This window comes from Ursus americanus, chromosome 32 (genome assembly GCF_024610735.1).
Source record: "Ursus americanus isolate L20-20 chromosome 32, mUrsAme1.1.p, whole genome shotgun sequence".
Classification (NCBI taxonomy): Eukaryota; Metazoa; Chordata; class Mammalia; order Carnivora; family Ursidae; genus Ursus; species Ursus americanus.
The window spans coordinates 15377617-15403028 of record NC_142158.1 but is presented as its reverse complement, the minus strand read 5'-3'; the positions used below and the strand labels follow the sequence as shown (position 1 = coordinate 15403028).

General features: G+C 44.5%; 1 protein-coding gene across 2 annotated transcripts in view; it reads left to right on the top strand.

Moving 5' to 3' along the window:
• NEDD9 (neural precursor cell expressed, developmentally down-regulated 9) overlaps positions 1 to 25412 on the top strand; it is a 182160-nt gene that overhangs the window by 47760 nt on the left and 108988 nt on the right. For both annotated transcript variants that reach the window (XM_045811680.2, XM_087857985.1), the window contains exon 2: positions 21162 to 21347. In XM_045811680.2, the coding sequence (XP_045667636.1) occupies positions 21336 to 21347 (12 nt within the window). In that variant the 5' untranslated portion in view covers positions 21162 to 21335. The remainder of the gene's footprint in view (positions 1 to 21161; positions 21348 to 25412) is intronic.

Sequence of the window (25412 nt, the reverse complement as noted above, 5' to 3'; positions counted from 1 at the left end):
GTCTGGCACCGTAGAAAGTTGTCTGGTGTGACTGGAGCCCTCTTACGGGGTCTAATAATTCTTTATATGTAAGAACTCGAAGCCCATTCTTTTGGTCAGTGTTTCTTAGTGGGGAAGTTTTAACACTTTGGATGGGACGACTCTTCATCATGGGAGTGATCTCACGGCTCATAGCAGGACCTTTAGCATCCCCAGATTCTGGGCACAAAATGTTAGTGCTGCCTGCCTTCGGTCACTGTCACAACCAACCACACAACCTCCTAACACACTCACTGCCCAGCACCGGTTAATGGGCAGCTCGGCCACCACAGAGCTTGTTGCAAGAACTTGAGGCCCGGAGATACTAAGTGACTTGCTGCAGGTTAGACAGCTAGTTAGTGGCCCAGACGGTGGTGGCCACGCCACACCGGGATAGTCTCCATCTGTGCCTGTTGTCCCAGTACACTTACCCATAGTAATCCCTCTCACTCTCAAAAAAGTTCCAGTGCAGATAATAAATGAGATGGTCACCCTGCCAAAAACTCAAGTCTCCTACCCTTCAATTCATTCCTTTCCCCCCTACACAACCCTCCCTCTTTGTCTCTTTTTTTTGTGCTTCTCATAAACCTTTCCTCTTATCTGATTCCATTTCTTGTGTTCTTGCAACCTAGTCATCCTCAAGTCCAGACTGCCTAAACTCGGGGACCCTTGGTTCCTGAGTGGACAAGGAAGCAAGATACCCCAGCAATGGATCAACCAGGCCCCTGGCAAGCCAGCAGTCTTGATCAAGCCATAGACAGCTACCTATGTGCTCCTACATTCTCAGCGACAAAGGCTGGAGGGGGGCGGGGCAGGGAAGCTGGTGAATTTTTGTGATTTTTTTTTTAATGAATCCACTCTGGATTGGAAAGAAATGCACTGTAAAACATCACCCATCAGGCTATGCACGTCCAGCATGTTCAGATAACTCAAACATGGTGTTCCTATTCTTTGGCAATACTTGGGAGATACCCTTGTGAATAACAAAAGTTAAGTAGAATCGAGAAAGTGCTTCTCATAACAAAATAAATCCCTTTTGCTTGTCTGCCCCAAAGGGCCGAAAAATACCAGGGTCTTTAACTGGTATATCAGTACCACTCTCAAGCATTTCTTCTGTGCTGGAAACACGATGCGATTTCGGTGGAGTCCTGCAGCAAGCTGTACCCAGGAGCTAATAGCAGCCCGGGCCTGCAGCTGTGCTTGGTTTCTATATTGCTTTTCTCTTATGCAGGAGCTAAATACTCGTGCAACAAGACCGTCTGACAACAAAGCTCAGGGGACTTGGGAGAAGCTCGTTAAAATGAAAACGGTCCCATACAGAGTTGGGAGGTAAAAATGGCTTCTTTTCATGTAAGGAACTTGGCTGAACTGTTCAATTAAGAGGCTGTTGTACAGACAAGTCTTTCTAATGAGTACGCTTCCTGACAGCCTTGGAAATACCCACTCCCCTACCTCATTCACTCCGTGTGAACAGCGCCAGCTCCGGTACTAGCAAGGCTGGGTCTGACTCCACTCTATTCCTAGGGAGGCTGTGTGAGCTCAGTCAAGTGATGTAAGCTCCCTAGGCCTCAGTTTCCCCAATTGTAAAAAGAGGATAGCAATACCCACTAATTGTGTTGGTGTGAAGAAGGCAGACAATACCGCATGTCAGGTAGTTAGCATAGCGTGGAGCTCACAAGAGCCATGATGGTTATCTAATCAAACACTTTTGAAATCAATCGTGTGCCAAGTGTTGCACAAGGTGGGGGGGCTTCAAAAATTAATGAAATAAAGATTCTGACTCAAGGTCTTTATAATCTAAGGGTGCTGGGTGGTAAATACACACAAAAATACTTACGTTGGGACATTATGTGGCATAGGAAGAGAGACTATTAACATTTGTGTTGAATTTTGAAGCATGGATAAAATTCTCCAGGCAGAGAAGGTGAAAAGGCATTTCAAGATTGCTCAAGTAACCATGAACCTAGATGAGTAGAAAAAGATGATAACTTTTTTAAAAAGCATAATTAACATACAGTGGGATATTAGTTTCAGGTGTAAAATATAGAGATTCAATAGTTGTATACATTTCTCAGGGCTCATCATGACAGGTGCACTCTTACTCCCCTGTATCTATTTTCCCGATCCCCTCACCCACCTCTCCTCTGGCAACATCAGTGTTCTCTGTATTTAAGAGTCTGTTTCTTGTCTCTTTTTTATTTGTTTCATTTCTTAAATTCCACATATGAGTAAAATCATAAAGTGTTTGTCGTTCTCTGACTGGCTTATTTCACTTAGCATAATACTCTCTAGCTCCATCCATGTCTTTGCAAACAGCAAGATTTCATTTTTATGGCTGAATAATATTCCATTGTAGATATACCACATCTTCTTTATCCATTCCTCTATCAACGAATTAGTGTTTTCATTTTCTTGGGTGAATATCAAAGAGTGGAATTACTGGATGATATGGTAATTCTATTTTTCATTTTTTGAGGAACCTCCATACTGTTTTCCACAGTGACTGCACCAGTTTGCATTCCCACCAACCTTGCACGAGGGTTCCTTTTTCTTCACATCCTCACCGACACCTGTTGTTTCTTGTGTTGTCAATTTTAGCCATTCTGGCAGGTGTGAAGTGATATCTCACTGTGATTTGATTTGCATTTCCCTGATGATGAACAATGTTGAGCATCTTTTCACATGTCTATTGGCCATCTGTACGTCTTCTTTGGAGAAATGTCTATTCCTGTCCTCTGCCTGTTTTTGATCAGATTATTGGTTTTGGGGGTACTGAGTTGTAGAAGTTCTTTATATATTTTGGATAATAATCCCTTATAAGAGCTACCATTTGCAAATATCTTTTCTCATTCTGTAGGTTACCTTTTTGTTTTGTGGATGGTTTCTTTCACTGTGCAGAAGCTTTTTACTTTGATGTAGTCCCAATAGTTTGTTTTTGCTTTTGTCTCCCTTGTCAGAGGAGACAGATCTAGAAAAATGTTTCTATGGCTGATGTCAAAGAAATTAATGCCTATATTTTCTTCCAGGAATTTTATGGTTGCAAATCTCACATTTAGGTCTTTAATCCATTTCGAGTTTATTTTTGGGGATGGCATAAGGAAGTGGTCCAGTTTCAATCTTTTGCATGTTGCTGTCCACTTTTCCCAACACCACTTGTTGAAGAGACTTCTTCCCATTGTATAAACTTTTGTTTTGGTTCCAGCCTAATTTTCACAGAATAGATTATAAATAATTTTAAAAGGTAAAATGAAGCCTGTTGTTTGTAAGTTCTATTCTCTTCTCTCCCAAAGTGAGAAGAGCTGGGGACATGTGGCATGAAGAGCTTTGGTCAGTCAAAAGAGCACACCTCCCTGAGGTCTGAGCTACCCAGTCTTCTCTCATCCAGGTCTCAGCCCAGACCTGCCCAGAACATTGCCCGGTGGGAGTGGCCTATGATAGACCAGTTCTCCAAAGTGCTTTCCAAATTCCCTCTGAACAGCACAGAATGATTTTTGTATCAAAAGTTTCAGTATAAACCTCAGAAACCAGCATATATAGAAGACTCCTTTGGGCATGTCTGTAGTTGGGTTTCCTACCTCACAACCCAATTACAGGCTACCATTGACACCTCACGAAAACCATGGCCTTGGCAGGATACTCATAGGACTGGGAAGGACAGGTGAGCTTGTCCACAGCATACTCAAATGTCTCAGCTGGGGCACCTGGGTGGCTCAGTCGGTTGAGTATCTGACTTTGGCTCGGGTCATGGTCTCAAGGTCTTGGGATGAAGTCCCGCATTGGGCTCTGTGCTCAGCAGGGAGTCTGTTTGTCCCTCTGCCCCTCCCCCTGCTCATGCTCTCTCTCTCTCAAATAAATAAATAAAATCTTTTTTTAAAAAAGTCTCAGCTGGCCAGGTCCCAGGTTGCAGGAGACATAGCAAAGCTGCTTTGGGTTGAATAAAAATGATTGTTTCAGAAATCTCCCCAGGCAAAACTGGTAAGGCAGTAGGACCATGAAGGCCAGGAGCAGGCAAAGGTGAGCCACCACACAAAATTATAAAGTGGTAGTTTGGTAACCCACAGGGGAGCCTCGCGTCAGTGGAGGCCCCCTTCCAAAGCTGTCCTGGAGGGTAACCCAGGAGCTGCAGTGTTTATACCTGTGAACCTGTCACCCATTGGCTGAGTGCGGCTCCCAGGGAACATCCATTCTCAGGCACCGCCGGCTCTCTGTGCACACAGGCTGATGGATTCCTTCAGCCTGAGCATGGTCCACTGACAAAGAGACCCTGGTTTTGGCCTTGGAAACAGGAGCATACAGGCAGAGATCGGTGCAGAATGAAAATGTAGGCACCCTTTTTTCAAAAACACAAGAGAAAGGTGCCATTAGAGGTACTAAAATAAAAGCTTTTTTCCTTTCATCCACAGTCTCTCTCTTCACTTGTCATGGCTTGTTGGTTTTTTTTTTTTTTAATTTGCTATTTCATGCCACTCTAAGTAAAGGAAAATTTAAATTTTAAATTATTAGCATGAATCTTACCTTTCATCTCTACATTGTGTGCTGCTGGTTTTAAATGCAAATATAAGAGCATTTAACTCATATGCTAATCACCAAAAATTATACAATTTGCATATTTTGTTCTTACCATAATAGTGGAAAAGCAGCACAACATTAACTCAGCTGCTCTTATGCCATTTCTTGCTCATGCACATTGTACTAGCAGTCTCTACCTTTGGCTTAGACATGAGTAAGGAAGGATGGAAAGGAAAGGGGCTGGTGGTTGGCTAGTGCAGAGAAGCAACGTAAGTAAGAGAGGACAAAGGTTTTCTTGGGCATTGGTGTTTCTTAGCATGCCATGCCTTTCTTTCTGTGTTTGAAGCAAGTTTTGGTTCAGAAGGAAAGCATGGCCTCTGGAGGCCATCAGTGTCCCCCCCCCCCCAACTCCAGGTTACCCAGTCAGAAACAAAACCCACTTACTTTGTATTTGCTTTGAATCTCCATGAACTGCTACACATTGTGGGTCCACTGGACTCCTGGGTTTACGGCGAATGGTCTACAAGAATGGAATGGTGAGAAATGGCAGACACGCATATTGTTGTCCCATCAGAATTCATTTACAAAATACAAGTTCATAGAAGAAACTATTAAGAATTTTCAGGGATGTCTGGGTGGCTCAGTCGCTTAGGCATCTGTCTTCGGCTCAGGTCATGATCCCAGGGTCCCGGGATGGAGCCCTGTGTGGGGCTCTCTGCTCAGTGGGAGCTTGCTTCTCTCTCTCCCTCTGCCTGCCACTCTGCCTGCTTGTGCTCTCTCTCTCTCTCTCAAATAAATAAATAAAATCTTTTTTTAAAAAAAGAATTTTAAGGGGCGCCTGGGTAGCGCAGTCGTTAAGCATCTGCCTTTGGCTCAGGGCGTGATCCCGGAGTTCCGGGATCGAGTCCCACATCAGGCTCCTCCGCTGGGAGCCTGCTTCTTCCTCTCCCACTCCCCCTGCTTGTGTTCCCTCTCTCGCTGGCTGTCTCTCTGTCACATAAATAAATAAAATCTTTAAAAAATAAAAATAAAAAATAAAAAAAGAATTTTAAGATGGTGACAGCAGAGCCTTAAAACCCAGCCTGGGGTCCTTCTGAGCGCTGTCATTCATACCATGACGACGACCCTGCAAGCAGGAAGGCAGTGTGCATAAAACGCTAAAGAGACCCCAGGGGACATGGGTGGAGCAGGAAGAAAGGAAACTAGGAAGCCAGGCTGGTGCAGGAGGAGGGCAGGACAACCAAAGAGATCGGTTCCCAGAGGTTATAGCCCCAGAGCACAAGCCATGTCAGGAAAGAAGAGATACAAAGAGACAGGGGATCAAGTGGAGGGAATAAAGCCAGAGAGCTGGTTAACCAAGACACTAAACTGGAAGCACCTGGAGAAGTCCATGGAATGAAGCGAGGGATCACAGAGGAGAGCGAGATACTAGCAAAGGGTTAGCATAGACCAATGGCCATTTGGATTTGATCGCATCCCTGCATGCTGAGTGCCTCTAAGCTGGGGAGGCACTTCTCATGGGCCTGCACCGGGCTCCTTATAGGGGCAAACCCTGTCGGACAGCATGGCCTCCCAGTGGCTTCTCACTTCTCTACCCTCCTGATAAGGAACGAGACAACTGCCAGGAGTGAGGCAGCCTCGGCCCTCTCCTGTAGAGAGCAACACCTTCTCCGTCTCCAAAGCTCTAAGAATGCTTTTCCCAATCATTTCATTGTGGAAATGATCAAGAAACTGGCTCTGTTGAGCATGAGACAGGGGAAGGGGGTTAATGGTGACCGGTCAGATTGCACAACACTGAGCCCGTTGTACATCCGTAAGACCTTGCAAGACAGCAGCAAGAGGCTGCCACTCGGGAGCTGTTTAACTGCCTGGAGGCCTCCTTCTGTCACCCATGACTCAGTCTTCTGTGTTAACTTAGAGCAGAGTTTCTAAACTGGGGCACTATTAACATTTGGAGCCAGATCATTCTCTGTGTGAGAAACTGTCCTATGCACCATAAGGTGGTTATCATCATCCCTGGCCTCTGCCCCCTGGATATAAGTAGTATCTCCCAGTTGTGACAATCAAAAATGTCTCCAGACACTGGCTAGTGTCCCCTGGGGGACATAATTATCCTTGGTGAGTCAGCGATTTAGAGCACGTGGCCCCCGCTGAGGAACACAGCTGTAAAGTCACTACTTTCACCACATGCTCTTAGCTGACCTGTTCCACCTTTATGCTAGCCTGCAGCTGCTTTTCTGAAAGTGTCTATGTATCAGCTCATCTTCCCCATAGCACCATATCCCCCACTCTTGGGTATGTTAGTAGGGCCTTAGCAGCTAATAAAACCACTTAGTGAGTAAGTCTCCTTGTTCTGCATCCATCCAAAAGGGGTTACATGAGTCTCTGGAAATTGCTGCAAAACATATCCGTCTCAAGGTCTACAAAGACTGCTCGAGCTCACCATCCCTTTTCTCTCTCTTAGGGTTCAGCATACTAATATTTAGCGAGAGCTCAGTATTTGCCAGCCTTGTCATACGCCTTATCTCATTTAATCCTCAAAGAGAAAAAATATAACTCCTATAAAATAACATGCCCATTTTTACAGATGGGGAGATGAGGCTGGCAGTTAATAAGTAACTTGCCCAAGACCATCCCGTTAGTAAATGGATTTGATCTCCAGTTTTTTGGCTGCTAATCTAAGACCGTTTCACTTCTACCAATGCCTTTTAACTTTACTGTGCACAGGAATCACCTGGAATGGGGGTGGGGGGGAGGTTGTGAACAATGCAGGTTCCCGGGCCTCCCCCATACAAACTCAGTAGATAGCTCTAGAACAGGTCACAAGAATCAGGATTTTATTTTATTCTATTTTATTTTAAAGATTTTATTTATTTATTTATTTGACAGAGAGAGAGACAGCCAGCGAGAAGGGAACACAAGCAGGGGAAGTGGAAGAGGAAGAAGGAGGCTCGGGGCGGAGCAGGGAGCCCAATGTGGGGCTCGATCCCAGGACTCTGGGATCACACCCTGAGCCGAAGGCAGACACTGAACGACTGAGCCACCCAGGCACCCCAAGAATCAGGATTTTAAACAGGTGTTTCCAGTGATTCTAATGCAGGTGGTCTAAATCCTTGGCCTTCCCTGGAATCTTTGCCTACCTGGCTAGATCATGAAAAACCTGGATCAGCCCCAAAGTTGAATGTCTGCATACTTTAGTTTTCAAATAGTCTGGGAAAACAAAGGGTACAAGACATCTCGGTATGATGTGTTTCCAGGAAATATGTTAGCAAACCATAGGAAGGATAATATTTGGAGGGTTAGGTTCCCATTAGAATTCAGCAAATGTCCCAGAAGCTCTCCTGAGGTTCAGATCTAGTGTAAGGGGGAGAATGGCAGATGCAGGTTAGAGTTTCAGACTTGAATTTCTCCCAGCTCCCTGGAGAGACCCAAAAGAAAACCTGCAGAGAAACATAAAACACTGCTCATTGTGCTTGGCATTGGTTTGCAAGTGATTGTGTGTCTGCCCTACAAACCTCAACTGGGTTCATGGTACTTTAAAATCAGTGTCTGTGATGCAACCTACCCAGCCATGCGCCACAGCAGACATGGAAAAGTCGGTAGCTCTGAGTCACTATTTCAGTGGTGGCTCTTCTCTGCTCAAAGCAGTGCTGCTGCTGCCTTTGGCTTTTCTTTGGTGAGCTGCAGCTTCAGGAAAGAGCGAGAGTCAATTCCTCCACAGCGGCCTTGATTCTGGCACAGCTGTTGTCTTTAAGTGTTCTCCCATGAGCCCAGCTCTTCCAGAAAGCCAAACCCTATTCACAATGTGCCGCCAACCCTATGGATGATTCAGAAGACAGACAGACTGTCAACTCACCAAGAGCTCATATCCAGGAGGAGCAAGGTTCAGAGAGGACAGGCCTGCCATTGGTGGAGTTTACACACCCCTTGTCCTTGGGATGTGGAGTGCTGCGAAATGAGTTTTCTGTCACTATGTCATCGGTCATTGCGTGTGTTGTAATAACAGAGCTGGCTACACGTGGAGACTGCATGTAAACAGAGGGCCAACATTGCAGTGGTCTTTCCATGTGCGAGGATTTCCTCTTTGACAGGGAAGGGACCTGAGCAGTATTTCATGAGCATGATCTGTGCCCCGAATCTGTGAAGGGCAGATTAAAAGCTGACTTACCTTTGAGGAGAGGCTCCCTCTCTTTCTGTGTCAGAGGTCATAGCTCCTGAGCCCACCATCTCATCACTGGAAAGATGGTCTCTGCTCGGGGGACGACGTGCTTCATCAGAACCACCCCACTAGACAGGTGAAGCAGTGTCGTGAGGGTCCTCTCCCCTTTGTCCTAAGGTCATGCTCGTTGAGTGACCACCACCTTCCAGGCTTACCCTGACACCTGGAAGGGGCTGCCCTGAACCACACTCTCGTTCTTGGAAGATTTCTTGACTCAGTTTAATACAGGGTCACTCTGTAGTTGTAAGCCATGAGAGCGGGCAGGCCAGATGGGAAAATTTGGAAGAGCAGCACAAATCCATATTTTCTGTTAGAAATGTGAAGCCAAAGTCCTGATGGCAGAGCAGTACACATCCCCTGGTGTCTCATCTGTGGGACCCAGGGCAGCAGTATTAGACTGGGTGATGTCCATCTATTAGGACCAGACATGGTAGAAAAGTCTGAGGCGGGTGCCATGCTTGGATCTTGGAGTCAGGGGCATCTGACTGGCTCTTAGAGGAGGGGGTTGTTTGCTTGTCATTTCCTTGAGACGATGAGGACAAATGAACCTTCCCCCCCGTGCATTAAACCTTGGAGGCCAGAGCTTCTATTCCTGCAGGCCAGTCCCGGGGGCCCAGCTTGAAGGATTTAGTGAAATAAAAACACAGGATACCCAGTTAAGGTTGAATGTCAGGTAACCAATGAATAATTCTGAGATAGTGTGTAGTATATATTTTTGGTATATAAATTATTTATTGCTCATCTGAAATTCAAATCTAACTCAATGTCCTATATTTTATCTGCCAACACTACCTGGGGCAGTCCCAAATAAACTCATACAATCTTTTCTTCGGGCCCCATCATGGATAATGAGGCTGAGAAACCCACTCCTTTATGAACATCTATTTTAAAGGAAATAGCAATTTAAGGTTTCTATACCTTAGTGTGCATTTCGAGTCACTGTTCTCTCCCTCTCTCCCTCTCTGTCAGACACAGTGATATTTTAAGCCTGTTGTCCATGGCCGAATATGGAGGAATAGTAGACTTGATCCACAGGGAAGGAATTTCCAGCCTCACTCCTATAATGTTTCATGGAGTTTCAAGTTCCTCTCATCCATCAATGCCAAGGCTATTGTTTGAAGGGGACGTAGCCAGAGATGGTGGAGATTCTAGGTCTGCTGTGATTCCTGACCTTGGGGGGATAATGGGGAGTGTTGAGGGAGGAAGCCACGAAACCACAATGCTATGGCCACAGCCGGGCCATGTCCCTAAGCATCAGTGGGTTGGGTTTTTTTGTTGTTTGGGGTTTTTTTGGGAGGTGGGTTTTTTTTTTTTTTTTTTTTTACTCAAGGGAAAACAGTTCCAAATATTTTCTTTGCTAAGTAAGAATAACCAGCTAAGAGTCTGATGAAATAAAGGTTTGTCTCTGTAGATAGCCATTGACTGTCTTCCCTCTCTCCCTCCTCCTCCTTCTCCTCCTTCTCTTCTTCCTCCTCTCTCTATCTTTTGTATAGTTGACAATACACAATATAGCATTTTTTTAAAACCACGTAAGAAGTATGCAGTTAAAGTGTTCCTCTTACTTCCATCTCCCATCTGTGCTGTCTGCTTCCCTGCACCCCTGCCATGCACACACCCATACGCACAAGTAAAATCACTGGCATTAACTTATTCCTTCTCTTTCCACAGTTTTTTTCAATGTATACACGCATGAGTAAATTTGAAGAGATATCATCATCCCCCAAATGCTAACCGGTGAAACCCACTGGTCTGCACCTTGCTTTGTTCGCTTATTATCATGCCTTAGAGCTCTTCCCATGCGCGAACACCTTATTCATTTTCTCACATCATAACACCCTAATAGTGTAGGTTCATTTAATTTACTGAACCAATTCTACATTAACGCAAATTTAGGTTGTTTCAGATATTTCGCTCTTACCAACAATGCTTTACCGAGTACCCTTGTCCTAATACTTTGCACCTGTGCAAGGATATCTGTATACATTTTTTTGTACGAGTGCACCTGCAGCATACATTCCTGCAAATGGCATCGTTGGGAATAGATACAGGCCCGAGTAACCCTGACAGATTCGGACAAATTGACCGTCAGAAGTATGGCACTAACCACACTCCACCAACAAAGGGGTGTGGCAGTCACTGTTGCCACCAGCTGCTGAGGCTTTCCTGGGATAAGGAAGAGGTGAGAGAGTATGAGTGGTTCTTAATAAGAACACTGTGCTCCCCACTGCACTGTCCACAGCTGTTGTCATTGAAATTCTTAAACTTGAGGGTTTTTTTTAAATGTATTTATTTATTTGAGAGAGAGAGAGAGAGAATGAGTGGGAGGATGGGGAAAGAGAGAGGGAGAAGCAGACTCCCACTGAGCAGGGAGCTCAACATGGGGCTCGATCCCAGGACCCTGGGATCACGCCCTGAGCCGAAGGCAGACGCTTAACGACTGAACCACCCAGGCGCCCCTTGAGTTTTTATTCTACAACCCAAGGAGGGAATATTTTAATCTTATTTTAACAGAATAAATGAGGACTTTTTGGCTACAAAGATTAAAATATAGGTCAACTCCAGCATGGTGTAGGGTGGCAGGGGTTAGTGGGAGAGGAAGGGAGGTGGTCATTGTAAGGACGAGGCTAGCGCTCACGGTGCCAGAAGCAGGAATGCAGCCACGCTTCCAAGTTCACACGTGGAGTGGGGTTGTGTGAGTGACTCAGTGTGTGTGTGGGGGTGGGTGGGTGTGGTGTGTGTGTGTGTGAAGAACTTTGACTCTAAACTCGGGTCAGGTGCTCATTCCAGGTCCAGGCAGCTGTGAACTTTATAAAGCATGACTGTATTGTCCAAACTGAAATCTGGAACTTATCACTGAGAGGTCAACAACCATGGACATCTTTCTGAGCTGTGGAGATGTTTCAAATGGCCTCTGCTACAACCACAAATAAAATGGCTTATCACCATATTATATTATATATTATATAATTATTGTATTGTATATTATATTATTATATTAATTATAACAGAAAAGATTTGAAAAATAGAGCAAAAACAAAATAAATTCTACATGCCCAATAAGTCTCTCATTTAAATCACCTCAGTGGTCTGAGGTTATCCCATCACTGGGTCAGAAATAAACTGGATATAAGCTGGGCAAATTCTCACCTCTGCCTCAACTTCTTTTTTTTTTTTTTCTTCTCAACTTCTATTCATCAAACAGTTTCCTAAACACTGGATTATCAAAGATGATCTTTAGAGTGAAACAAACAAAAATTTTTTTGACATTTTTTTAAAACAAAACTTCTCTTTTGTGAGTACCCAAAAAACAAAACAAAACAAAACAAAACAAAAAACCAGATTTCAGGGCTGGCCTGTAGGGCATATTTCAAAGTAATGTGTAATGTCACTTAAGAAAAGTGAGCTGTTTCTTTTTTTGACCTAAAGATAAAATGGCCAGAGAGAAAGCAGCCAAGTCTCTGAGTAATCTTACTGAGGGCTCAATTTTCTAAGTATGACCTTATGCTAGCAACGGCTCCTAGGTAACAAGAAAACAAGCCAAGCTAGGAAGTCCTGCTTTTATGAGACAAAACCTCCAAGACAGCAAAGTCTGAAGGCTAATTCTAGTTACATAATGTTGATGAGTCATCGATGCCATCAGATATTACAGACAGACAGTCACCCGCCCTCTCCCTATGTTTTCAGAGCACGTAGGCTCTTGTGGATTCATTCATCCCACACTTTTCTTTCTTTCTCCCTTCCTTCCCTACTTCCAATTTTTAAAAATTTTCTTTTCTTTCATTCTGTGCTGTATCGGTCAGGGTCCTCCATAGAAACAGAAGTAATAGCATGGAGATATAGATATATATATACACACATACACACATACACACATCATATCATATATCATACATATATGATTTATTATAAGGAAGTGGCTCATATATATATATGGAGATGGGCAAGTCCTAAGGTCTGCAGTACTATACTGTATTTATTGAAAAAAATCCACACATGGCGGGGGGCGCCTGGGTGATTCAGGCAGTTAAGCAGCCAACTCTTGATTCTGGCTCAGGTCATGATCTCAGGGTCCTGAGATCAAGCCCCTCGGCGGGCTCAGTGCTCAGCACGGAGTCTGCTTGAGATTTTCTCTCTCCTTCTCCTTCTGCCCCATTCACACATGATTTCCTTTTCTTTCAAATAAATAAATACATCTTAAAAAATATTGCACATCAGTGAACCTATATAGTTAAAACTTGTTACTGATTTTCTCCTCACATGACATTTCCCACGTGAAACTGGGACCTAACACGTCACATAAAACTCATCATTTTCTCACTGATTTAATCCTTAATTTTGTCTTTCTCAGAACGATGCTATCATCCACCCAATCTCTTCTACTTCTATCTGCGAGACATTTATTACAAACTCTTCCTGTCTCTCACTTTCTAGTTCCAATCAGATCTTATACTTTATCCCCCGACTTGCTAAATAGCCACTTGCTCTTGTCTTCATTGTTTCTGCCATGGGCTTAATCCAGACCCCCTCATTTCTCATCCGGATTCTAGCACAATTTTTTACGGATTTCTCGACCCTTCCATGCCAGCCACCTTTCCAATTCATCCACTAGATTCAGTGAGATTTTTACGACAAAGAAATGTGATCGAGTTACTTCCCAGTCAGAACCTTTCAAAGTCTTCCCCATTGCCTTGAGGGTAAAGTGGGATGAAAATGTCACTGGTCCAGTGGCAAGACAATGAGTTAAGACGGGGGCAACTGAGATGGGGCCGGATGAGGGAAAGGAGCTCGAAAGGGCAAGACCCCACCACCGATGAGATGTAGGCGGTGAGAATAAACGAAGCGCTAAGCAAAATCTCTCCATTTCTGACTTGGATGATTGACTAAATCACTGTCCTGTTCCCTGAGACTGGGGACAAAGACCGTTCTTTCTTTGTGGCAAGTTGCGTTACCTGGGTGGGGCGCCACATCTGGGGAAGCCCGCCTTCAGGAAACCTGAAGGTTTGGGTGGAGATGAGTCAGAGCCTGGTAAAGAAGAAGAAATAAAAATTAATACCAGATGGGGAATGAAGGCAGCTGAGAGTCCCTATAAATAGTCAGCACCCAAGAACTCTGCAGGAGTGGAAGGTGCAGCAAACAATGTCCTCTCTTCTGCTAAGAGATTCCTGAAAATTTGCTGGCAAAGACCAGGCAAAGAATCAGGGTTTAAGGACTTACAAGTCTGACTTCCACCCTCGCTTATTTCATGATCATTGCCATGCCCTTTTTCTTGGTCAGGGTTCTCACCGTCTTTTGGAATATCTTGGTGTTTGTAGAAAATCCTAAGGCATGGATGACTTCGTTGCTATGCCCCTAGGGTGCACGTTTGGATGTGAACTTGGATGAATAGACAACCCTGTTCATCTCACTCTCTTTGCTGAGTCTTACCCATTTCAAACAAAGGGAAGGCTTGTGTTGTAGACCTCTAAAACATACCTGAGAATTTCCAACTCACTTTAAAGCCAATCCCTTCCAGGGACCCTTCTGAAAGAACAACCTCTGAAAGAGGTCGCTTGAAAAGCTATACCCCAACAACGTTTAAACTGCTTCAATTGAGCCAAACCACCCAATTTGAATGTTTAGCCAAATTCAAGTGTGTCCGATGCATTAGGGTATTAAATCCCCTACAGATTCTTCTTTGGCATGGCCTGACGAGATCACTGGTATTTATTTACGGCTTTTACACAAATGGAAAAAATATATACCATAACAAAAAAGAAGTTTCATAGGTAACCTGGTTAGAATCCCGAATGGGGCCCAAGAGGAGGCTGAAGGACTCAATCCTTCTGCCAAAGCACAGCAAAGAATCTGACTTTTTGCTCTGCAAGCAGGTGGCTGATGGACTGTTTTATGAAGGGTTTAATTAACTGTCTTTCTGTCTTAGTTACCTACCAAAATAAACTGTGAGAATCCCAGTGTGGTAGAGGGCCTCCATCAGCTGGCAAGCAACATCTTAGCAAGGCTCCACGGCCCAGGGAAATACAATACCCAAGGAAGACAGCTTAGTAAGTGTATAGTTCCAAGAGGCCTCTATTCCAGGGGCCGTTGGTGGCCAAACTGAGTGCAGTGGTCCCACACCTAGAATTGTCCTTAGGCGGAACCATAAGGGGCACCCAGCTGGCTTTAGCCCCTGTTCTGCTCTGCCTTCTCCCAGTCTCCTCCTCTGGGGGAGTATTGCCCAGCCCCTGATGAGGGTCTTTCTGACACCTTTGACCATAAATCTGATCCAGGTCAGGCTCCATTCCCTCAGGACAAGCCCCAGGTGGTGAAAGTGTAACATCCCTAATGTGCACAACTGATAAATGCTTAGCTTCTGGGCCTTTTAATTAAGTACACTCTTCGGCATCCCCTCCAAGGCCTTATCTCAAAGACACCGCGAAGTGGAACAGAGTCAGAGACAGACTGAGAGACAGAGACAGAGAAAGAAAGACACTATTTTTGGTTAATAATGCCTTTCCTGGTGTACCACCACTTATATATTCAGGTGATAACCTATATGAGATATGGAATTGAGGACACCATTTTGTCTGACCCTTCATCTTCCACAGATGAAACTGGGACCGAGAAATGGCTGAGTTGCCCAAAGCCACACACCTGGGACTAGGACCCAGGTCTTCTGATTTCCAGACCACTTCCTGCCCTGAACATTGCCAGTTGCATACGGAGGACTGGGAGACAGAGAAGGTTGGAGAACCCGGTTTATCCTACTAGCTACCCAGATCCTTTCCCATCAAGGATCCCATTAGGGGTTCTTACAAATAAGGATCAGATACCAACTAGAGAAACATCCAGGGAGAAATAAGAAAAATGTAGGCTTAGTGGTCCACTTGTCCCTGTGTAGGAAATGAAATGATTTGCCAGGAAACCAGGAACCTAGACAGACTATTCTGAGGAGGCCATAGAGCTATGTTCCTCCACTGTGTTTATTCCATCCCACAGATAACTGTCCCACAAGCAGAAACGGTGCCATTTTACCCATGCCTCACTCAAGAGCACTGCCCCCTCTTAATCTGTGTTTGTGGATTCCACCCTACCCACCTCTTCCCTTAGAAAGAAGTTCTATTTCATTCCTATCACCAAGAATTCTCAGAGACCTTCAGGGAGTCTCTTTCAGTAAGGACTTATTGAGCACCTACTGTGTACCAGGCACTGAGCTAGGTCCTGCGGAAACAAAGATGGAGCAGCCACAGTGATTGTCCTCAAGAACTCATCGTTGGAAGGTCCCGTACTTGCACATAGTCTCAGAGCCCAGGTGGACAGTAAGCATATTTCTAAACCCCAAATTCCAACATATGGTGCCCCAAGAAAAATTGCTTTTCTAACTTGTGAATGTTTTATACGAGCGTCTTTAAAAGGCTTAAAAATTAAATTGCAGTAGTCAGTCTCTTATCACATCTCCTTCACAGAAAAAAAAATTTTATTAAATTGGGCTTTTTTGAGAAAAATCTGTGCAATATATTCATCAAAACCACATGCTTTCACTTGTAAAATCTTATAATCAATAGTCAATTGTGGTTAGAAAGAGACTAAGATATCACCTAAGCCAGGAGATTTAAATTTTGTATTTTAGTTTTTAAACAGTGAAATGCTTTTTTTAAGCCAAACGTTACCAAGAGTTCCAAACTGTAAACCAGTTAAAATGGAGCTGCTGTGGTCAAAGGAGAACTGTGGAGCTCAGAACCCTCCCTTCTAACCTCCCTCTCCCATCTGCCCCATTTGCTCCCACCCCAAAAATGACAGTCTGAAGACTCCTGTGTCCCAAATGAGGAAAGTGAGATCCAGAGAGAGTATGACTTCATTTTAACTGATTACATCTTCTGTGACCCTATTTCCAAATAAGGTCACGTTCTGAAAACGGGGAGCTAGGACTTCAACATAAGAACATGGAAGGGGGATAAAATCCAACCCCTGGCACTGCTTCTTGCCCTGTTTGGATGAGGTTCTTGGCCAAGCTAAGGAAGCTCCTGATACCAGGTTCTTAAGGGAGAGACGTGAACCTATTTGACAACTCCTGGGAAGAAGTGAGGAGAGAGTGAGAGGAAAGGAACATAGAGAGATGGCCCTGACTAGGCATTGAGGCCAGGTAGAGGGATATTCTTGGGCACAAGAGGAGACACTTCCTTTATTGTCACAAGGAGGCAGGAAGGGGAAAGGGATGAGTCCGCATTCTAAATGAATCCGCAGAGGAGGAGGGAAGTTGAGGGAGTCCATGTGAGGTGTCTCTAGCTTTCTTCATGAAGCAGGAGAAGAGACTACTTATTGGGGCTGACAGTGGAGCTGGGAACGAGGGCTCAATAGAGGGGCTGGCACTGAAACCAGGGACTTGAGGAGAGTGGAGAAACTCTGAAACAGCCCTGTGCATACTGGACAACAGCCAACTGTGTCCGAGTAGGCACCAATGCATCCTTCTAGAAGAGGATCTATAATTAGAACAGGAGAGTGGGAAAATGGGAGGGTGAGCAAACTAGGGGAACAGAGAGGGGCTGCCTGACCATAACAATGGCCGAGATGGCACTGGTGACCATAAGTATATAGTGGCACCATCTGCAGGGTGTGTGGGTTTTCCAGAAATGCTCAACAGCTGGGTGAGTGATGGAGAGAAAGTAAACAGTTGAGTACGTTCAGAGATGGGCTTTGTCCGACAGGGTGCATTGAAAGGACAAAGGTGCATGGAGGTTGAGGTTATCAGCAAGAGGAAGGTGAAGTGAGAAAGCTCAGGGACCCAAGTAGGGGAAGAAGAAGGTGGGCAGTGAGGAGGCTGTGCTCATTTCTGCAGAAGAGGCTTGTGCGTGTCCCTTGCTTTCTCTTGACCAGAGCACATGGTTATTGCCGCCTCTTGGAGGAACAGATGCTGCCAGATGTGGGTGGCTAATGAGCTGCAAGCTGACGGCATTCCCCAGCTCATCTTCCTTCTCTGGGGTGGCCCCAGCCGGCCCCAGTTAGGCCATTCAGCAATCTGTGCCCACAGCTGCCACAACTGTCAGAGCATGCCCTGGGGACATGCATACCTCTATGAAAGGAAAGGGTCAATACCAACTGCACAGCTAGAGTGTTGGTTCACCCCCCCCCTAAGGTCAGTCTGCTAATAAGCCATTATTTTAAAATGCTATATGGACCAACACTCTTGGTTTGGATTTTATTACTGTGAATCTTCCAAGGCTGTAGATCTTCTCCTAGCTGCCATATTTCAGATGAAAACTGTGGATATTATTATAAGTAATTAAGTTATTACTAGTATATACTTCTACTGATGTTAGCAACAGTCAACTTGAAACTCTAAGTTCCTAGAATCACTTCAGTATCTTTAGACATGAATCATGAGGAGAAAAAGAAAAAGAAAAAAAAAAACTTTGAATAGTATACTAGAATATTCTCAGCACAGAATGATTAAAACAAAAAGAAATACCAGGCAGGAGCTGCAGGATGTCTCATACCCCGCTGGTGAGAATATAAATTAGTACAACCACTTTGGAAAACGATTTGGTATTTTCCAGTAAAGTTGAAGAAATGTGCATCTATCATCTAGCAAATTCCATTCGTAGGTATATGAACAACAGAAATAGGTAAAAGTCTCCCTAGTAGGATCGTTCATAAAGGCTTCATCCTGAAAAGAACTCACTTGTCCCTTGACATTAAGATGGATAGGCCTCAATACAGTGGAATACTATATGGCAATAAAAATTGCAAACTATAGCTGTCGGCAACAACATGGATAAATTTCATGACCATAATGCTGGGTAGAGGAATTTAACATAAAAGAATACATATTGTGTGATTGATTTATTCAGAGTTCAAAAACAGGGAAGAGGGACTCTAGCATATAGGAATGCAGACGTAGACGGTAAAGTATAAAGAAAGGCAAGGAGGCGTAATCACCATAATAGGATAGTTACCTTTAGGCGGGCTCATCCCTAACATTTCTGGGGCTTAAATGGAGAACTGTATATCATAGTCATAGGCCTAAATATTTTAAGGTAAATTAAACTAACACTATATTAAATAAAAGATGTTTTATCCTCTTACCTCAACATACGTATCTTCATGGCAACCTGGAGGGCCAGGCTGGACCCTAGAATTCTTGGACTGCTTAGAGCTTCTCACTGGAATGTGTGGCACAAGAGGAAGTGGCCCCCAGACTCCCACTGTCTTTTCCCACCCTCTGCCCCATCCCATACCTCAAGGTCCTTTGTGTCCATGTATGTTCGTCCACAGCCTCCTACAAATATCTGTCCCTAGGGCACCCCTTGGGCAGGTGGACCTGAGGAAGGGGCTGGGGAAAACCAGGAAGTGGACTCAGAATCATCTGGACAGGGCATCCCAAGGTCTTGGTGGTTGGTGCATGGTCTAGAAAGGGAGACATGAGTTCTAGGTGGACATGGCCTCTTGGCCTCAAGGACTTCTCTCTCCTTGGAAAGGGACATTGGTGGAGGAAATCTAGAAGCCCAAAAGCACAAGGCCCAACATAGGGCCCCCTGCATGGGACTCAAGGCATTACTGCCTTTAAAGAAAGGGGTTGTTTTTGGAAGGGCAGCTGAAAAACTTCTGGGGTCACCTGGAAGGCAATTTATGACAATTGATTTAGCTCTACATTTTTTTTTCTATGTGTGTTAGATATCACAATAAAGAATTAATGTGGGGCGCCTGGGTGGCTCAGTTGGTTGAGCGGCTGCCTTCAGCTCAAGTCATGATCCCAGAGTCCTGGGATCAAGTCCAACATCGGGCTTCCTGCTCCCTGGGGAGCCTGTTTCCCTCTCTCTCTCTCTCTCTCTGTCTCTCATGAATAAATAAATAAAATCTTTTTAAATAATAATTAATGAAATCTATCTATGTATCTATCTATGTATCTATCTATCATTCCTAGAACTGTCGTTTTTGGGATACCCATAGACACACCAGCTCTGAATGCTTGCTTTTAAGCTCAGACACCTTGGGCAGTTAAAATGCCCCAAGGCACAAATACCTCAGGGGGAAATGGACTGAATTCTGGAAACAGTAACTTGCACTGCTGGTTTTCTCCACCATCTGAGGCCCAGATACTTGGGCAACCATGGACGGGTTCAGGCAGAGCAAATGAGTCATGGGCCCGTGTCCTCTTGCCTCGCCACTGCAAGTGCCTCAGAGGAAAATTCCCTTCTCCCCATCTTGACCAAGATTTTAAATACTGTGTTTATCAAACCAAAATTACAGGAAGCTATCCCCATCCTAGCAGAAGTGAAAGGAGACCAACTCCCAATTACTCTCTGTTTGGAAAGCAGTTCTAAGAAGGCTTCTCTTCCCCATGAGGGCAGCTGGATGAGCGCATTACACAGTTTGCTGAGCTGATACTATGATCCAGACACAATCCTTGTGTTTTTGCTCCACGTTTTAAAGCATCCATTTGGTTTTGATTTCTCATTCTTGATAGGAAAAACACTTTCCTTTTACAAAGATTCAGATTCCCAGTTCTCAAAGAGATGTCTGTGCAGCCCATGTGGTTTAAGTATCAGGATTTTTCTAAGAATATATATTTCAACAATGGTCCATAAGGATACACACACACACACACACACACACACACACACACACACATACCCCATCCCAAAACTGAACTTTATAGCTGTGAGATCATGAAAGGGGAGTGAAAAGCTGGCCTGTACTAACAGACCAAAAGCCCAATCCGTTTTTTTTTTCCCCAAAAAATGAAATTCTGGGCTTTGCACCTAAGCTGTTTAAAAGCCACATTGCCAAAGCACCAGTTTTCCTCATTTTAGGGAAACAAGAAAAGCATATGGCTGCAGTGACCTTCTCGAGCCATTGATGAGAGGTAGAGTCAGGCACATTTGGTGGCTTCAAAATGATAAAAGCAACAACATAAAGGGGAATAACGAGGCAGCGGGTGGAAGGGTGGAAAACAAGTTTAATCAATGACAGTCAATGACAGGACTAAAATTGTAGACTATAGACACGAAGGATCGCTCACTTCCACCATTCTGCCCCAATAGGAAGCACCTGGCAAGTATCTACCCATCACTCAAGACTCCACCCAAAGTTTACCGTCTCCCTCCTTCTGCGCCCTCACCAAATCCACTTCATATTCTATCGAGGACCTGTGACATTTTATGGAACTGTATTTTTTTGATACGTCCTATTAGACTGTGGGGTCGTTGAGGACAGGATCATATTTTCTGCATCTTTGCCGTTCCAGGTAAACGCATAGTGAGAGTACCATAAATGCTTTCCTTGGTTGCATGATTGCATGAATGAATGAATAAAAGATGGAGCCCATTCATGGGACACGGATTTGGCTTTTCCAGCTGCTCTGATGCAATCCTTAAGTGATAGAAAGCGTCTCAGCCTCTGTCGATGTTTACCCACTTTCACATTTTAAACTTCTTTTCAGATTCAAGAGGCTGTGAATTCCGTAATGTCACACACTGGCCTGAGAAGATCGTGTATCCTTTAAGCTGAGTTATGAAAAGAAAGAAGGTGGTCAGCAGACTAAGACGGGAATTGTCTTTTTCAAGATCCAGAGCTCCAACATTCCTTGGCGTAGCAGAGAGAAGCACCTGGGAAAATGTGGGCAACGGTGAGTAGTGATGGGAAAAACGTACATTTCATCCATTTCCCTTTTGTCCAGCTCAATCCAGACTAATTCCTTTGAAACAATAAACTGCACGGTGTTCCATCCTCACTCAGGGTTATAACTAATATTTGGAATTAAAAGGCTGATTGCAGGCCACCCGATTTTGCTCTGGTAGGTGAATCTTCTGAGCTGGATACATTAGTGCCCACAGTAAGTCCTCTCCCATTCAATCTCAGGGGAAGCAATCTTCTGGGATCAAGGTAGACCATTCCCCTTAGTATTACTAGTGCTCAAGCAAGTCTGGAAGTTACACTCACTGAACTATTCAGAAGCTGATCCCCTAGGTTAGATTAGCCAGTTCTCCGGTGCCCCCTTTCTCCATCAGCCGATCAGTATTAAATTGTTTCTTTTCCATTCAGCCATTCCGCAAGAAAGTCAACTTGGCCTGAGGTGGAGGTTAGGGATAAAACGGTCCATAGTCCTATCTAACCAAGGCTTTCTAAAGGTTTTACAGAAACTAAGTCAAAGAAGTGATATGCAATGCATCTGTTAATTGACTTTTAATGGAAGCAGGCAGCACGGGTGGTGTGGTGGCTTTGGGGGGTCAGGCAGAGCTGGATTCATGTCACCCTGATGCTTAGCAGTTGAGTAACTGTGAGCGAGTTACTTGGTTCTTTTTAATCTTTGTTTCTGAATTTATAAACTGGAGTTAGGGAGATTGTCCTGAGGATGAAATGAAAAAAATGCATATGAAGAAACTTGTGCTCAAAAGAAAAAAGGTTAAGAGGTGCCTGGGTGGCCCAGGGAGTTAAGCACCCAACTCTTGGTTTTAGCTTAGGTCGTAATCTCAGGGTCATGAGATCGAGCCCCGCGTCAGCTCGGAGTCTGCTTAAAATTCTCTTCTTCCTCTCCCCCTCTCCCCCCATGCTCTCTCTCTCTCAAATAAATAACTAAACCTTCCCCCCAAAAAAAAGAGGAAGAAGAAGAAGAAAAAGAAAAAGAAAGCTTAATTCCCTTATGTGTTGAGATCCGCAATCTGTCGTCTGTATCACAGGGAGAGCTAACCATCAGTACAAATAAGAAAGCAACTGGGCAGTCACGTCAATCCAAAAAGGGCCCTATTTCATTTGTGGGAGAAAGTCTATAAGTTAAGTAAAATGACAAATGTTTTTTTTTAAACATTTCTTTGAGAAATAAAGGGATTTGCATGGAAGTCTTTAAAAACCAGATTGCCTTTTCACTGTAATGTTTTAAAATAATGACTCTTAAAAGTCCCCCTAGTCCCAAGATTCCATGACAAAAATCTGTCACAGAATTGGATTCCATAGAAGTTTCAACCACACCCAATGACAGTAGTCCCCCCCTTACCCAGGGTTTAGCACTGCACAGTTATGGCTACCCACGGTCAACTGCGTTCTGGAAGCAGATGCCTCCTTCTGAATGTCATCAGAAGGTCAATAGTCACCTAACCCTATGTCACAATACCCACGTCATTCACCTCACTGCATCTCATGTAGGCATTTGATCATCTCACACCATCACAAGACGAAGGGTGAGCACGGGACACTAAGGTGTTTTGGGAGTGAGAGAGACCACATTCACATAACTTTTATTACAGCATATTATTATAATCATTCTCTCTGATTCCTGTTGTTGTTAATCACAGTGTGTAATTTATAAATTAAACTTTATCATAGGCAGGGACCTACTGGAAAAAGCATAGTGTATATAGGGTGCGGTGCTCTGCTTCTCCCGGCGTCCCCTGGGGGTCTTGGAATGTGTGCTTCACAGATAAGGGAGGAGTCCTGCACAAATTCAAACTGGAGCAAATTACATTTATTTGTGATTCCTCAAGTCACTCAGCATGAATGTTAATTTCTTAATGAGGAGTGAAACAAAAATAGTCTCTCCTCATTTATTTAGACCTACTCAGCCAGTTTCACTAACTTGAGACAAAAACAAAGCAAAAAATAAAAATAAAAATAAAAAACACCTTAGCATTCTCGAACGTAAGCCAATATTTCATTCCATTTGAGTCCCTGCAATGAACATTAGCACTGTGGTATTTCAAATATACAAAGTTGCTTCTCAACTTTCGGTATTCTGGATCTGAAAACCAGACAATTCTACCACCTGAAATCTTTCATTTGCTTTAGAATCATCTATGTTCAGAGACCAAAAGTCCTTGGGATCATTAATTCTATCACTTCTGGTTAGGTTTTTCTTTTTTCTTTTCTCATTACTGAACTGTATGTCAATATTACACGCACACACGTACACACTTGTGTGTAACGTCACACTAGACTAAGTAGAATGGAAAAATTTGGCAATTATCAGTACGACCTGAGAGCAAAAAGGAGCATTGACTCCTTGTCATCAATGGTTTCTAGGGATACGTCCCTCCCGCTCTCTGGGGGGCAGCGTGCTGGTAAAAGATCCAGACCTGAAGCCATGCTGCCTGATTCGAATCCCAGCCCTGCCACTCACAAGTGGCAGGATCTTAACAAGTTATTGAACCTCTCTGTGCCTCAGTTTCTTCATCTATAAAATGGGGTGAGAAGAGCACCTCTTTGCAGGGGTTGTTGTGATGCCGAAGTATGCAAATTGCTTATAATTGTGTTTGGCACATTCTAAACCCCCCACAGAGGCTTCCGGTGAAACTCCGAGTCCTACAGCACATAGAAAGTAGAGTTTATGCGGCTCAAAGAAATCACTCAAGGCAGAAGATGGGAGAAGCAGTGTGCAAGGAAAGGCTAGGGGAGAGATGGAGCCTTTAGGAATCTGGGTCAGGTTAGACTGGGTTGCTCTCCTGAGCCCCCTGTGCTGTGACTGGTTTGGGAAGCTGCAATGAAGACACCGTGAGGTCACGGTCAGAAACACCCTGGGGGGGGCGCCTGGGTGGCACAGCGGTTAAGCGTCTGCCTTCAGCTCAGGGCGTGATCCCGGTGTTATGGGATCGAGCCCCACATCAGGCTCCTCCGCTATGAGCCTGCTTCTTCCTCTCCCGCTCCCCCTGCTTGTGTTCCCTCTCTCGCTGGCTGTCTCTGTCTCTGTCAAATAAATAAAAAAAATCTTAAAAAAAAAAAAAAAAAAGAAACACCCTGGGGGAAATCTGTGCTATGCTTATAAATACTCTTAAAAGCAAGCCCTTTACCAAACAACTCAGCAAGTGAAAGCACGCCCCGAGCTACCCGTGCAAACACAAACACGGAGGGAAGGCGGAGAGCGCATGCTCACACCCGGAGGGCCATCGTGAGCTGCAGAGAGGTGGGCAGCAGGCAGCCTTCCTTCACGATTCTGTAGGAATCAGGAGGCAGCTCGTTCCAGCTCCCCAGATCTGACTGGGCTCGTCCTTCCCAGTGAGTTCACATAGGTAACTTAACAGGGGCCGTGGTGGGGGTATTTACACCACAGAAACTGGCAGATGACAATTCAGGGTTGTCTTGTTTCACTGTCAGAAAGCTGGTAGGCAGTTTCCCAATGCATCCCTGGCGATGGAGCTGGCTCGGAAAAACAAGAATGCTGAAAAAAAAAATCTTTTAAACTGCAAAACTTTTTCTTTGGCATTCCTCACTCTTCCCCTTTCTACTGAGGCAGGAAGCTAGCAGTTGGACACGGTCTGTGATGGTTTATCTAAAGAAAAAACATCCAGCTGGACTCTTGCTTCACGAATGGCCAAAATGTTGTTGACTGACAGGACTTACAAATTGTGTCCCTTTTCTCCCATTAGATACAAGTTCACTGCAGGTCCAAACTCGTCATCAAAGTGTGTATTTACACCTGCCATAGGTCTGCGACATCCTAAAAAGGGAGCTGCAACGAAGTGGAGGAATTCACATGTTCTTTTCTCTTTTTTTTTTTTTTTTTAGATTTTATTTATTTGACAGAGAGAGACACAGTGAGAGAGGGAACACAAGCAGGGGGAGTGGGAGAGGGAGAAGCAGGCTTCCCGCTGAGCAGGGAGCCCAATGCGGGGCTCGATCCCAGGACTCTGGGATCATGACCTGAGCCGAAGGCAGACGCTTAACCACTGAGCCACCCAGGTGCCCCAACACATGTTCTTTTCTC